General features: G+C 28.2%; 5 protein-coding genes across 7 annotated transcripts in view; all 5 read right to left on the bottom strand.

The window, feature by feature from the left end:
* The window catches only part of LOC145188356 (uncharacterized), a 9,065-nt gene extending 6,953 nt beyond the window's left edge, over positions 1 to 2,112 (bottom strand). For all 3 annotated transcript variants that reach the window (XR_016449930.1, XM_090079217.1, XM_090079219.1), the window contains exons 1-4: positions 2,006 to 2,112; positions 461 to 526; positions 169 to 312; positions 55 to 91 (exon numbers count right to left, since the gene is read on the bottom strand). Coding sequence is in view for 2 of the 3 variants with exons in the window: in XM_090079217.1 (XP_089935343.1) it covers positions 55 to 91; positions 169 to 312; positions 461 to 526; positions 2,006 to 2,054 (296 nt within the window). In the remaining variant the exon portion in view is untranslated. The remainder of the gene's footprint in view (positions 1 to 54; positions 92 to 168; positions 313 to 460; positions 527 to 2,005) is intronic.
* Positions 1 to 15,000, bottom strand: part of LOC149891668 (E3 SUMO-protein ligase ZBED1-like) — a 588,790-nt gene that overhangs the window by 117,804 nt on the left and 455,986 nt on the right. The gene's annotated exons all lie outside the window — the stretch shown is intronic.
* LOC145183593 (uncharacterized) lies at positions 2,338 to 3,719 on the bottom strand. The gene is made up of 2 exons (XM_090079216.1): positions 3,018 to 3,719; positions 2,338 to 2,846 (listed from the first exon to the last, which is right to left on the bottom strand). Exons 1-2 carry the CDS (start codon positions 3,678 to 3,680, stop codon positions 2,568 to 2,570), a joined length of 942 nt encoding a protein of 313 aa, XP_089935342.1. The 5' UTR covers positions 3,681 to 3,719; the 3' UTR covers positions 2,338 to 2,567.
* LOC145198088 (PAN2-PAN3 deadenylation complex subunit pan3-like) overlaps positions 4,300 to 15,000 on the bottom strand; it is an 11,976-nt gene continuing 1,275 nt past the window's right edge. Inside the window, exons 2-14 of the mRNA XM_090079030.1 lie at positions 10,739 to 10,914; positions 9,647 to 9,766; positions 9,381 to 9,429; positions 8,966 to 9,033; positions 8,293 to 8,380; positions 7,066 to 7,182; positions 6,669 to 6,975; positions 6,314 to 6,401; positions 6,095 to 6,234; positions 5,753 to 5,888; positions 5,332 to 5,396; positions 5,094 to 5,232; positions 4,300 to 4,985 (exon numbers count right to left, since the gene is read on the bottom strand). Coding sequence (XP_089935156.1) covers positions 4,848 to 4,985; positions 5,094 to 5,232; positions 5,332 to 5,396; positions 5,753 to 5,888; positions 6,095 to 6,234; positions 6,314 to 6,401; positions 6,669 to 6,975; positions 7,066 to 7,182; positions 8,293 to 8,380; positions 8,966 to 9,033; positions 9,381 to 9,429; positions 9,647 to 9,766; positions 10,739 to 10,914 — 1,631 coding nt within the window. The 3' untranslated portion in view covers positions 4,300 to 4,847. The remainder of the gene's footprint in view (positions 4,986 to 5,093; positions 5,233 to 5,331; positions 5,397 to 5,752; positions 5,889 to 6,094; positions 6,235 to 6,313; positions 6,402 to 6,668; positions 6,976 to 7,065; positions 7,183 to 8,292; positions 8,381 to 8,965; positions 9,034 to 9,380; positions 9,430 to 9,646; positions 9,767 to 10,738; positions 10,915 to 15,000) is intronic.
* The window catches only part of LOC149891673 (uncharacterized), a 2,437-nt gene continuing 496 nt past the window's right edge, over positions 13,060 to 15,000 (bottom strand). Inside the window, exons 2-3 of the mRNA XM_090079031.1 lie at positions 13,295 to 14,961; positions 13,060 to 13,127 (exon numbers count right to left, since the gene is read on the bottom strand). Coding sequence (XP_089935157.1) covers positions 13,065 to 13,127; positions 13,295 to 14,950 — 1,719 coding nt within the window. The 5' untranslated portion in view covers positions 14,951 to 14,961 and the 3' untranslated portion in view covers positions 13,060 to 13,064. The remainder of the gene's footprint in view (positions 13,128 to 13,294; positions 14,962 to 15,000) is intronic.

Below are 15,000 nucleotides of genomic sequence, written 5' to 3' on the forward strand. Positions count from 1 at the left end.
TATATATATATATTGTCTCAAACAACTTTTCTAAAAATAAAACTAAAATGATACCTTGACTTTTTTCTTTCTTTCTTTCTTTTCTTTTTTACTAAAAAATATTTCAGAAACAAGAATATAACAGAGACTAATTAAACCATTATAAAGCAATAAAAAGCAAGACATTACTTTCTGCTTCTTTTCGTTTTTTTTCTTCAAGGAGCTTCTCCAATTGATTTAACTCATCATCAGAATCTGAGGTTGTAGATTCAACATCGAGCAACTGAGAGTTATTTTGTAATGTATTGTAACATTGGAAAGTCAAATGACCAGCTTAACAAATATCCAAAAAATTTTCAATAATTAAAAGTTATCAACTAAATGTTCTATGAGGATTTTTAAAAAATTACATTTTTTAGTTGTATATTGAAGGTAGAACTCAGTTTAAAATAGAATAGAAACAAAAAAGAAAACACTATACCATGGCCACACTTTCGGCAACCAATTCTTTGGCTTTCACTAGTATTTGACAACCGATTAACAATGCCTAAAACACAAAGGAAATGAAAAGAAAATGATAAGAAAATATATTAGGGTAACAATTGACATTAAACCCAACAAAAATAAGGAAATGTTAAGACAAAAAAAAAAACAAAAAAAACATGGGAGTGGAGAACAAATCACAAAAAAAATTATATTTCTATGTGCAGGTGCTGTTTAGAACCCTACCTATTTTATATGATGATTTAATACAACATCATGCTATGAGATGCAAAATAAATAATGAGAACGAATGCAATGACAATGAAAATAAGAATTATTTTCATTGTCATTGAATTTGTTTTTTTCTTTAATATTTGTTGAATGATGTTTAAACCTTTAAAGAATAGCATCCTAAATCAACATGCATTTCTCTTTCAAGTTTATTAATATCTATTTGCCTGAAAAAGATCATCTCTTAAAAAATAAAATATCAATTGAAAAAAAAAAAGCAAACTTTTTGGTTTTTAAATTTAACAAATTAGATCAAGGCAGTTTCCCAGATTATAAAGAATTCAAAGAATTTAAGGGAATTTCCTAACTTTCAAGAAAATCTTAAATTCTTCTGCTTTAACTGAATCCTAATGTAATAATATTGATTGAAATTTTTTAAAATATATAATGTAGATTATTAAGATTAAGGGTTAGGTTCTGTTTATACATAATTTCTGCCATTATACTTTACCTTTATCAGGAAGAAAGGAATTTTTTATCTTTCAATCATATCTTCTAGTAATTCTTTAGTATTTTTGAGAGGGTTATATACAGTTTAAAATTTATTAACAGCAGAACAATCCAGTTTGCAGACAACAAAGATTGCTGACTCTCTTCTATTGTCTTACTTTAACAGTTATGGCTTTTCAACTTTTAAACTCTATACTCAGTTTTTATCACTTGTAGAAAACAAATCCTGACACTTTAATTCTAGGGAGAAACTTAGTTAATAACTTTATTTATAATTCATAATATATTTATAGTTAATTTATATTTAATTTATAATTAATAATATATTTATATTAATATATTATTATATTAATAATAATATATTATATCAATAAACTATTTATAAGTAATAATCTATTTATAAGTAATAATATATTTATAGTTAATAATTCTACTTAGTTAATAATTCTAATTAAAAACTGGACAAAAACTTTAGTAATATAAATTATATACCTATAATCTTTACATAAAATCCATGGATTAAAAAAAGTTCTACTAAGCTTAATAGAAACTTTGTAATTACAGATAATTCTTGTTTAAAACTAACAAATTTTTTAAACTATAGATAACTTTGGCTTATAATAAATGAAAACAGATTTCAAAAGTATCTCAAAGAATTAAGCTCAACTAATGAAAAAAATCAGTTTAAAAATTTTTCTAATTTTATTAACATTGCCAGAGAAACAAACCAAGAGTTAAAAAAAAAAGTTCATAAGAATTTGAGAGAGAGTAAAAAAAGACATAAGAAAAATGATTACTTTACCTTTGAGGTTTTCTTCACTTGTCAGAATGTCATTAGAATGATATGCCATAGTTTATTAAGAAAACTAAAATTAGTGTGTAAATGATTATTTTACTGATAAATACTTTTAGGAAACCAGTTATTTGGATAAACTAAAAGGTACAATACTTAATATAATAGTTCAACACAAAAAAAAAATATTTTAAATATTTATAAATAGTGCATACTTTAATTATATGCATTAACAAATAAATGAATGGTATGAAATAAAACCTTCACCAAAGTGTGGTCTTTCTGACCCTCAAGTAAAAAATAACTGATACTGGAGAGTACATTGAGAGATGTGATTTCAAACAAATTTTATTTTGTACCATGAAATTCAGTTTGCGCTATGCTTTTTCAAATAAAAAAAAAATATATATATATTTTATAAAAGAACATCAAATTTAAGAAAATTTCAATCATAAAAAGTTTATAAAAATATTTTACAAATTTATCTTAATAGTAAACAAATAAAATTTCATATCAAAAAGAAAAATCAAGAACTTTAAATCTGTAAAGTTAAGATTTATACTGGTAGATTTCAGTATGTTTCACTAAACTTCTTCATTAAATATTCCTTTGGGTTAACACTTTTAAAGTCTCTTGATCCATCCAGAGGTGAAACTGTTATGTCATTATCTGGATGAACAAAAAATGCAAGTGATTGCCTTGCTCTATCATGGTGATTTGGAATGACAACTCTGTGTCTAGTTGATTTTAACTTTCCAGAAGACCAAAGCTCAATCATATCAGCAGTATTTATAACAATACTTCCTGGAACAGGTGTAACATCAATGTACTCTCCAGATGGGGAGACCACCTAAAAAAAAAAAAAGAAAAAAAAAAAAATAATAATAATAATAAACAAATAAATATTAAGAAACAAATAGATGAATGTAAAAAAGACCTAAAAAAAAACAGTTACAGTGTTCAATATATTACAACAAAAAAATTAAAAAAAAAAATTAAATTAAAAGAAAAAATTAGCAACCTGTAAGCCCCCTGCATCATCTTGGAATAAAAGTGTAACTGTTCCATAATCTGAATGCTCACCACAACGCAGCTGATTTTCTAAAATGCTACTTTGTTCAGAAATTGATGGGTAATATAACAGCCGTAAAGTAGTTGGATTCAGCTCAGCATTGCTAAGATGATGATTGGAAATAAAAAAATCAATATTTTCTGGAATAAGACATAAAGCAAGCACTCTTAACAAAAGATATGTAAATGATTCACAAGATTTGTAAAAATTTGATTGAGTGAAGTTTGGACAGAAGTTTTCTAACAACTCTGGTTTTGTAAAATTGCATTGGAATTGAAAGCATTCTTTTAAATCATATGGACGTTCTTTTTCAAAAGTCTCAAACTTAAATGGCACGTAGCCACTGTTTTGTTCACTTGATCGAAGAAACTGCTCTTTTACATGACTTTCAAGTTCAAAAAAACATTTTGCACTTTCAAAGGTTTCAGTGATTTCACTTTGATCAATAGTATGCCCTGTTACATACACAAAACCCCACTTTGAAAATGAATTGTATAAAGCAAGGGTCAGATTTTGGATTTCTTTGTCAGCAATGAAATCTTCATTTTTAAATTGAAAATCAATGTATTTTGAAAGACATGACACATCAATTATTGGCAACTCTTTAGACATCTTTAAAAAAAATCTTAAAATATAAAATACAAAATATTGATTTTTAAAAAGAGATTGTAAAATTCAAAGATAATTAGGAGGACAAGCATACTACAACACCAAATTACTGAATATTATATATATTTTAGTTATATTTAAATGTTGTACAAATAGTCTGGGACCTACAAGTCCTTTATATATACATACACAAAGATATATATATATATATATATATATATATATATATATATATATATATATATATATATATATATATATATATATATATGATATCTTATATAAATGAAGAACTAATACTCAAAATAATATACATCACTCCTTTCAGTTTTCACAAATAATCTATAGAAATAACTCCCATTTAAATAACATTGTATGGGAAAAATCTGCATTATTAAAATTCAACATTTCTTAGTCTTTTGACACATTCAAAAGAAATCCAATAAGTCATTGGCCAAAACAAAATAGATAATATTCAAGAAAAATATACCCAAATGGAATGAAAAATCCTTTTTAATAAGGCAAACATGACACACTAAAAAGTTTTTTTTTTTGTAAAAAGCAAGTAATTACTCTTTCATATTTACTAGTTAAAAAATGAAATTCTTTAAAAAGGCTGAAATATAAAAAGGTTTCATGTAAAGAAATTAAGACCATGGTTGCCTTATCATTTACAAAATGGGTGATATGTATTTGCAGTTATCAACAGCAACAATAACAGAAAGCAACAAGAAAAAAATTACTAATAAAACCTAATGCATGAAAATATAAAATGAATTTCTATAAAAGTTTTGAGGTTGGTGGTTACTTCATCTATTAATTCTTCAAAGAATAACTTGATTTTGCTGACAAAATAAAAAAATACTTTTTAGAAATAAAATTCATTAAACCTTTTATGCATTATAAAATATTACAAAGTAAAAAAAAAAAAAAAAAAAAAAAAAAAAGAAGCGAAAGTAGAAGAGTATTTTAAAAACTACAAATCCATTTCTAGGTTCCAGCATTTTGATTCTTTCGAAAAATACAGAAGAAGAATATTAATCGACTGAATTTCTACATTCTTTGTAGAAGAATAAATACACAAATTTACAAACATATACAATGTATTGTTAAAGTGTAAGTTCATATGCTCAGTACACCAAAGACGAGAACTTTAACTGAAATCTTTAATTATGGTACCTCGGATGATTGAATTAGCTCAGAAAATGCTGTTTCTAAACAAGCTTTTAAATCATGATATGAGACTACTAAGATTGATTGCTCGTCCCTGGAACTCAGACAAATTCTTTCAGAAGAACCTGCATCCAACTAATTAAAAAACACAGACACTAAAATGTCAGTTTGAAAAAAGTATAAAAATAAACAGGACTTCCACTAAATAAAAAATTTTAAAACTAAACAATAGCTAAGTGTTACCTTATTTAAAACAGATACTATGTGTGCAAAATCAATCCATGCACTACCAGTTTCTGTTACTTGATGAAACAAGTAATCACGAAAAAGTTTTAACAAGTAACGGTCACCAGTTTCTGACCATTCTGGATCCATGTTAAACCTGTTCATTTAAAAAGCTGATAGTTTAAAAAATCATAAAGAGCATTAGAAGGACATTAAAATCTGTAGAACTAAAAATAAAAAAAAAGTTAAACCATACTCTGATCGTTCTAAGATAGTTCCAAGTTTTGCTAGAATTCTAAGAAGCCTGCCATTATCAAGCTCCTATGATTAAAAAAAATGTGTCATTAAACTTTATGCAAAAAAAATACAAACTAAACACATTTAATAACTTTCTACATACACAATAGAATTTTAATGGTTTTGAAAAACATGCAGCACATTTTTTTAAAGCTAGGGCAGTTGTTTTTCAACATAATTATATGTTTTATATGGGTCAATAAAAAGCACTTATTGTATAGCCTTAGATTACTGAAAGATTTTTAACAAACTGCAAGGAATATAATCTTTTTTTAATTAACAGGACTTAATAGCAAAGAAGAAGAAGAAAAAAAAAGAAAATCTCTTAAACTAAAAACAAAAGCTCTAAATTCATAACAAAAGCTTAAGAGTAATTCCACCTTTGAGAGTTCATTTTCTAAAAGATCACAACGTGCTTGAGTGGAGTCAAGCTGGCTGTAAAATCTGGCTCCAATTACAGGCATAACTTCATTTATGTTATGAGGATTTGAAGTAATTTGACTGCTTAACAGATGCCTAAATTAAAAGATGTCTTCAACTGATACATCTGAAATCGGTATATGAGATCAAATGTCCTTAGCAAACTGAAAGCAATTATAAAAAACTTAGGCTATTTAAATCAAATATTCCTCTATCATTGTAACAACAAAATATAATTATTTAAACTTCATATCTCAAAAATGAGATGACATTGTGTAACTAGACATGATTAAAAAATATACCATATCAGTGTTTTAAGATCATTAGAATAATGCCTTGCAACAAATTCAAGTGAGTGTTGCATATTATCTCTGTGAACAGCCTCAACCGTATAGCAAGCAAGCGCAAGTATCAATTTGCCAAGAGATACTAAGTCCTCTTGCTGCAAAATAAGAAAAAAAACTTGCATTAAATAAGTCTTAGAACAGATTTTAAATATAGTGAAGAGACAAGAATCATACTTGATAGTGTGACATTAGTGAAGATGTAGTAGGGTCTGAAGCATCAGAGGTTAGTACATCTAAAATTCCACAACAGTTTAAGCGCAGCCTATAATATTGAAATAGTACTAATCATTAGACCAAAATAAATTAGACGTAAGAAAGAATTTTCAAATATTTAATTTTTAAAAAAGTCTTCTAAAATTAGCTACTCAATGAAATATACATTCATTTCCCTTTGCTGTAATAAAGTACAAATATCCAATAAATTAAGATTGGTTTTAACTAGTCAACAATGTCACCTTGTAAGATTAACACTCTTTGATCTTTAAACACTTAAAAATTGTTAAAAAAGCAATTAAAAAGAATCTACTGCCTTGAATTTCCAATAAGTAAAATCTTTGATGGGTCTATAACTCTACAGCATAAACCTTGACTGTGTATTTGTCGAATTGCTGCAGATAATTGGATTACATAACTCCAAATTAATCGCTCAGGAATGACTTTTTGTGTAGACTTTTTTGTATTAAAATTTCTTAAAGATGCGGATGATGATGCTGAACTTTGTTGCATAGACCATGAGTTTATGTCAATTAATGTAGGGCTTCTTGTCTCAGGTCCAGTAAAATGCCGAGCCATAAGTGTTTCAGCACCAGGATAATAATTGTAAATGAAAACAAGAGCTACAATATAAAACCTTTTTCTTTATTTCTAATAATTAGAGATTTAAAAAAAAAAAAAAAAAAAAAAGAAAGAATTTACAAGCTTCATACATGTATCACCAAAAGCTTTTGTTGTAAATGCTTCTTTTAGCTGTACAATATTAGAATTCACAACTTTCTTCCATAGCTCAACATTATTGACTGCTTTTGGGTTTAAAAGCCGGAATCCTAAATAAATTTGTTTCAACTTATAGTATTGAGATATTAAAAATCAGATAAATTTTCAGAACAAATAATTTTAAAAAAGTGTTTTTTCTTTATTCTTTAACTTAATAGCATATTTTAACATTTTTTTCTTTCAACATTTTTTACACTTATATCAATTGTATTCACAATTTTATCATCACATCAGGTTATTGAGAAAAACACCTTTTTTCTTTGTTTTTTTTTTGCATTTTCATAAAAATGTTTCCACTAGCCCTTACACTTTAATAAAAACAGTAATCAGCCATATTTGTGGTACTCCATTTCACTCTTAATTTTTCTGATGAAGTTGTTCACTATGTTCTTTATTAATGTCTATAAGATTTTTTAGGAAAAAAAAAAACAAGAATGCAAGAAATGCATTGTGGACATAACTTCGTTAGCTTTAGGGCCAGTTAAAATTCATTCTTTTATTTTTTGGTTTACTATTGCCTAGAAATTTTTGTTAAGATATTGGAATACTTCCCCATTATTATCATTTACAATGCCTTCCATGATATGCAATTTCTATATGGTGGAAAGAAAAATTTTGAATCTAACTGATGATGAAATATATTTTTTGAGCAGGAACATAAGCACAATGAGTTGGCCAATTTTAAATATGCAAAAAAAAGCTTTGTACAGCTGTCCTAATCACAGAGAAAGCAGCAGAACTTTGTATATCCAAGCTACACCTCCATGAATAGTATTTGTAAAATTGTGTATAAGCAAAATAGATCTGGCTAAGTACTAGCTAATAGGGTCATTAAGTTATGTGAGATATGTTCTTAAACAATTTGTATTAGCAAATAGGCTTATAAAGTTGGAAGGACACCAACATTTTAAACATAAAAACTGGAACGCCAAGTTAGCAAATAAAAATGTAGATTTGCATAAAAACTGATGTTTTATTTACAGTAAACCTTTGACCATTTCTTCATGCTTTCACACCTTTGCATTTATGCATCTTGAAAAATTAACCCCCATCTAAAATTTTCAGATGAAATATACATACAACCACAAGCACATAGAACTGCATTTCATATGACCAGTTCCCTGAAGAATGAGTTACTAAATATAACTAAATATTCATACCATGAACTCTTCTCATGCAATAATGTAGGCCATCTTTACAATTCATTACACGGTAACATGATGATACATACCCAAGCAACTTTTGACCCTAAAACATATCCTTATAATTATCTTAAAAACATTCAACAAGAAAAATAAATTTTTTACAAATGGTTTTATTTTTTTGGCGGAAGCTACTCTATGTAAATGATATTTTAAAAATTAACTTTCATCTAGAAAAATAAAATTTTTGCCAAAGGTTTTATTTTTTTGGTGAAAGTGATTATTATACAAATAATTATTAAGATAAAGTGATTATTTTGCAAATAATTAAGATAAAGTGATTATTTTGCAAATAATTAAGATAAAGTGATTATTTTACAAATAATTATTAAGATAAAGTTATTTTTTTGCAAATAAACATTAGGTTTAATGCAAACTGTACTATAATTACTAATAGAAAAGCACTTACAACATAATTTGAGCTAATACTTAACATTATTTGAATAAAGTTTGCATAAAAATGTGAAGCATTTTATCTATTCAACTGCAAATTATTAGAGCATATATTGGTTTTAGCAACACAAGTAGAGAGAAAAAATCAAAGAAACAATTACTAACAAAAATTAACCCACTAAAACTTTTAATTTTACAACAACATTACAACACTGAGAAAAAACAGCAACTTATGTACTTGTTTGGGATTTTTTATGTTTTCCAAAGGATGCAAACCATGGTAATTTTCAATACTTTCTGGAAGACCTAAAATAACATTATAAAAATTCTTCTTACTGTTATATAGAAGTATAAACACATAAGTATAAATATATACACAGCTTTGGATGCCATAAAGTACACTGCAAGAATCAAGATATGATAAGTGCAACCTATACTATTACCAATTCAGCAATAGTAACTTAATTACAATAACATTTTCTAACTTACAATTAGTTAGGTATTTTAGAGCAGAAAAATTTAAAGTACTCAATCAATTCTATGTAATAACAGATATTATAGGTAATCTATAATAGTTACCTATTTAAACTATATACAAAACTCAATGTGAAAATGAAAAAACTCAAGATTAATTTGGTTAGAAAATTTCAGACCTGCTTCTTTAGAATCAGACAGCAAATATGATCTTTGTTTTTGAAGTTCCTGGAACAAATTTTAAAGACATGCACAAATATTTAACCAATGTTAAAATCCAACATACAGATCATTCATCAAGTATGAACATGTTAAAATTGCCTTTTAATTGGGAAAAACTTCAGATCAATAATCAATACTATTGTTTATTATCAATAAACGAAACTGTTTTAAAAACTAGCTGAAACTGTTTTAAATAATTTTCAGTAATTTTATTTTTCTTTACCATTCGAATTTGTTGAGACATAAAGTATGAGGTTTTGTCACTTTTGTGCCCTGGAAACTGAAGAGGTGAGAGATTTCGAGAGTTACTTTGCTTTTTAGGTGGTGCCTCACTGTCAACATTCTACAAAAAAGAATTACTTTAAAAATAAAATATAATATTTATAATACATGTGACAATTTGGCAGTGATCTCTTATGACTATAAAAACTAAAAGTATTTTTTCCTGAAAGTATATTAAAATCCTAACAAAATGACGTAATTTGGTGGCTTGTTACGTTGTGATTGATATCAATAAATTGATTTATTCCATTGTTCATAACATTGACTAACAACTTTAGATTATCCCAGATTTCTATAAAAATGTTCTCTAAATCTTGTGTAATTTGAGCTCTTTAACTCTCTATAGAGTTTTATATTTTCAATGAAGGAGAAAAGGCTGTTTGTAGTCCAAAGTGAAAACTTCCTATTCAACCCTTTAGCCAAGTAATTGGTACTCTTAAGAGTAACATGTTGTAAATCTTGAACAAAAGTAAAATTCTTGACATTAAGTTGTTGGATTCTGATATGCAACTTGAAGTATCTCTATATTTTTTGCTGGTAATATTTATGCTGTAAATCAGTTGCTTTTTTACTGCCAAAAGCCCCCAAAGACCACATAGTTGGTCTAAAATTTATCACTAATCCACCTTTGCTAATTGCTCAATTTTTTTTCTTAATAGTTGAAAGTAACTTTAATCATTAAAAATCCAATTACTTGATTTCGTTTTTTATGATACTGACACGATTCGACTCTTCTATTTGTGAACATTGGTGAGAAGGGGTTGGGACTTTGATTTCATACTTTTAGATCCAGCCTAGTTTAAATACCTTTTAATGCCACCTTGAACACATGAATAAGCTACTTCTTATCAATACTCTCAGGATTTTACAAATTTTATTTATTCTATGATAATGATATTAAAATTACCACTGTAATTTTCATGTATATTAATAATCTGAAAAAAAATTATTTACCAATATTTAAGGTAATAGTCAATGCCAAAAATTTAGGCCACTATATATAATTAATAAATTAACCGTTTAAAAACAAAACCTTTTGTATAAGGCGCATTCTCCTGAACTGTTGCTGAAGCATTTCAGCAGATAGTGCATCTTTATTGGGTTGTCTGATATTGTCAAACAGGAGCATTTTTGATTGATCACCTTCTTGAAGAGACTTTTTTGAAGTAGTAGGTACAAATGTGGTATCAGCAGTAAATGCAGAGTCATCTAACATGTAAATAAAATTCAAAAAATTGATAACTTTCATTTTTGAACAAAAATAATAATTCTATGTACTAATGTAACAGTCAAAAAGATGAAATCTCCTCTATTTTTATCATTTTTCTGATTATTTGGAAAGGATGGTGGCGTTTCAACAAGATATGGCACCTGCACCTGCTCACACAGTATGCCAGTTTAAACTGAAAATCAATAGAAAAGAGATGCACAGCTTGGAAATAAACATTTGGCGCATAATTTAAATACTAGTTCAGATGCTTTTTGTTGTTTAAATAATTTTGATTTATTGTAGCATTATTTATCAACTTATTTTAATGCTGCATTTGGTAACATTTCAAAAATGATTAAATGTTTTATTATAACAACATAAAGCAAAATTAAAAAAGAATTTTTTTTTCGAAAATAAACGAAAAAACTGGGTCAATATATTTTTTAGTTTAATATCATGAAGATATATTGTTTCAGTAACCCAAGCAAAAATTAGACCAAAAACAAACTAGACAAGAAGCAAACTAGTTTCCTTACACCAGAAATAGCCCCATAGCATCATAACACTACCTCCATGTGTAACTGTTACCATTACATTTTTTAATACCTTATTCCAAAACAATTGATTATTTTTGTGCAACTTTAAAACTTTTTGTATAACAAAATGTTTTAAAAATCATTCATTTTTAGAACATTCTCTATAATTTGTATTGATAATTTTACATCAAGATATTCTTTGACATTTGCTGCAGTTTCTACAGCCAAAATCATTGGACTTTTTTTGACTTAAACTATGATGTTTCAGAGTCAGCCATTGAACTTAAATGATAATTAAATTGATTTTTGACCATGGTTTAAAAACAAATCTAGGATTTTTTCAAAGTCTAGTATTCCCTTCTAATAATTTGATGCAATATTATGATGATATTTTGTTCCATGGTACTAGATGGCTAAATACTTTTAAGGGTATCAAATAGATTCAAAAAGGTGCTTTGCAGGTCTTACAACTATTAAAACAGTGATAATATAAATAAACACATGATGGCATTGGTAACAGTTATATATATTTTATAAGAAAATATTGAGGATTTGATTATATATATATATATATATATATATATATATATATATATATATATATATATATATATATATATATATATATATATATATATATATAGGGCTGTCCAAAAAAATTTTTTTTTCAGATTTGATTGCATAGTTGTTTATTTTGTGCCATTTGACATAGTAATTAACTGTGCAAAAAATCTTTCCAATCAGATAATGTTTAGGGGGTGCTCAATGACCATAAAGTTTTACGAAAAATGTGAAAAACATGGAAAAAGTAACAAAGTTCCACAAATTTCTAAAACCCAGTTAATTAGATTTTTCAGATTTGATCAGTTTTAATTATCTCTAAATATTAAATTCTGAATACAAATTACAATCCACATCCACTTTAGACTGGTTTATTAGCAGAGAAATTAATGAAATAAAATACTGCAATACGACTAAAGTTCTGCGGTTTTTGTTATATCAGAATTTTTCCAAAATAAAACACTAGGATTTTTGACTCTTTGTCATTGATTAAAATACGAATTATAAACAAAAAAACATATGAGCAATTAACATTTAATTATCGTAATGTTATAGTTCGTGCAATGTTAATGCTAGCGAGGACTATAACTCTTCAGAGTACACTTTCTGGCATCTGGCACTCGCTTTCTGTGATCCTCAACCACCTGAATTAACCTCTGCATTTCAGATTCATTCCTTGTAATCGATTCATTAAACATCGACATTAAAGCCACAGATCGTTCGACAGCATCATTTACTACTTTCAATGAATATACTAAATTTTTTCCTTCTTGGTATTCTGGGGAATCATTCCAGGTAGCTGGATCGTTGTTGAACAGAAAATCAATATCAACCTTCATTGACCGCAACGCACTTGCTGAAACTGATGTCACCAGCATGTCCAGAGATTTCTTCTCTAGACTTTCAATGTTCTTTAATTTGATCAACCTTTCAGACCAGTTCTCACCGTGAAATTTCATGTTGGAAATCATTTTTCGCTTCTCTTCCGTTTGAAGTTTGTTTGAAAACAAAGCTAGTGGGACCAATTCTGGTGAAAGGTACCACAAATGGTTTTAAAAGTTCTTGACTGCTGCTTCGGAAATCGTTTTATTCACAACTGCAAACTGCTTAAGTTGCTGAAACAGAAACAAGTCATTAACTGGAGCATCGCTGGCATTTGTGCATGATATCCAAGATTTTACATAAACCAGACTAGCAAATAAGCAAAATTCACAGAGATTTTTTTCCTCTTTTGTGGTCAACTTGAACTCTTCACGAAATAAATCTTAAAACAATAAATAACCTTGGCCATCCAGCGAGCCATGTGATAAGCACCAGGGATCTTGAAATGATAATTTTTCTCTTCTTGATCAGGCAGTTTTCCAAGTATTAACAGACAGAGATCCATGATTTCTTTGTAGTCATCCCTTGGCATTTTAACATGCAGGTTTTCTTTGAGGAATGCAATCACTTCATTTTGTAGTTCTTGCACCAGGGGTATTTTCATTCGAATGTCATCCAGAGGTTTAAAATTTCCTTGATTAACTTTGGGCCAATATTGCTGAAATCTCTGGAAAAGAGGTATGTTGGGACCAGATGATGGTCCAAATAGTGATCCAAACACTCCTGCTACTATGATCTCATGAACATGGTGTCTGCAAGCAAAATATAACAAATTTCTACCTATATGTTTCTCTAGAACTACACATGCACCATTTTTGGAGCCAGTGTTAGAGGCTGTAGTATCAAAACTCATTCCAATAACATCACCAATTATGTCCCAGAAATTAAGCAGATGAATAACTGCTTTTGCTTGGGCTTCTCCAGTTCCAGCTGATAGTTTTGCTATTCCAAGTATTTTGTCAACATTGTGACCTGTCACACCTACAGATAGCCGGTCAACATTTGCTTTAGGGGCTGCAGAATTTGTACGATCTATCATCAGTTTGCCATCCCAGTGGACGATTAATGGTGGTTTGTCCAAATCGCAGAATTCAGTTCGAATAGTGGCTTCAATATTTGATCGATGATAGGTTCGTTTTCTACGGACTGTAGAACGTGACAATGATCCATCATCAAGGTTCTGTCCACCAGCCCTTGCAATTGCTGCTGCTAGTATAGTAAATTTTGTGTCAGATAGATTAATTCTGTCTAATGTTGATGAAACATCAGGCGAGTCAAGAATTGTATCTAAGATACATTGTCGTTTTGGAGTACTTGCTAAACTTGATTCAGCTGACCCTGAAGAACTTGCTTTACTGACTTGTTGTCTGTAATAAACAGGGATTTCTATCTCAAAATCTCTATCAACCATTTTGTCATTATCAACAGCATCGTTATCGTTGTCATCACTATAACTTTCGTCATGTAAAGGTTCAATAACAGGAACTATTGCACTCGCACCAGATTGTCTTTGCTCTTCTTTTAGCTTTCGTTCTCTCTCTGCTTGTTTCCTTGCTTCATTTCTTTCTTCTAATTTTGAAAGTTCTTTGTCCTCTCCAAACATCACCATTTTTCTCTGACATCTCTGATCCAATAAAAATTCTTTATCTTCTTCAATTCTGATCATGGTTTCAGCATCCTTGTGGGCAATGTCAAAAAGTAGGCCAATGGTGTCTGTAAATGATTTCTCTCTCGATTTCTGAGAATCTGACAATCTGGATTTATTTTTTTTTATTAATTTAAATTCCTGGACTAAAGTTTTCAACTTTAAGACTACATTCGGATGAAATGCTGTCGGAATACGGGCTTTATTCCAAATAATAATCAGTTCATCAACAGTTGTTTTAAGACTTTCAGGCACTGACTTTTTGGTTGAATTAAGATGATAAAAAAATGTTTTTAAAACATCAGATGTTAAGGGAAGAACTTTATCTGGAAGATTTGGCTCTGGTTGTCCAATTAAAAAGATTTTGGTTTGAAGTCGTGTAGAGATAGCAACACGAGATGATGCTGCCATTTCAATGATAACTGAAATATTATGAGAAAATCAAAACTCAATACCATATT

This window comes from Hydra viridissima, unplaced genomic scaffold, assembly GCF_058129835.1.
Source record: "Hydra viridissima isolate aposymbiotic clone 2 unplaced genomic scaffold, HvirCarnegie_v1 scaffold_2, whole genome shotgun sequence".
In the NCBI taxonomy this organism is placed as follows: Eukaryota; Metazoa; Cnidaria; class Hydrozoa; order Anthoathecata; family Hydridae; genus Hydra; species Hydra viridissima.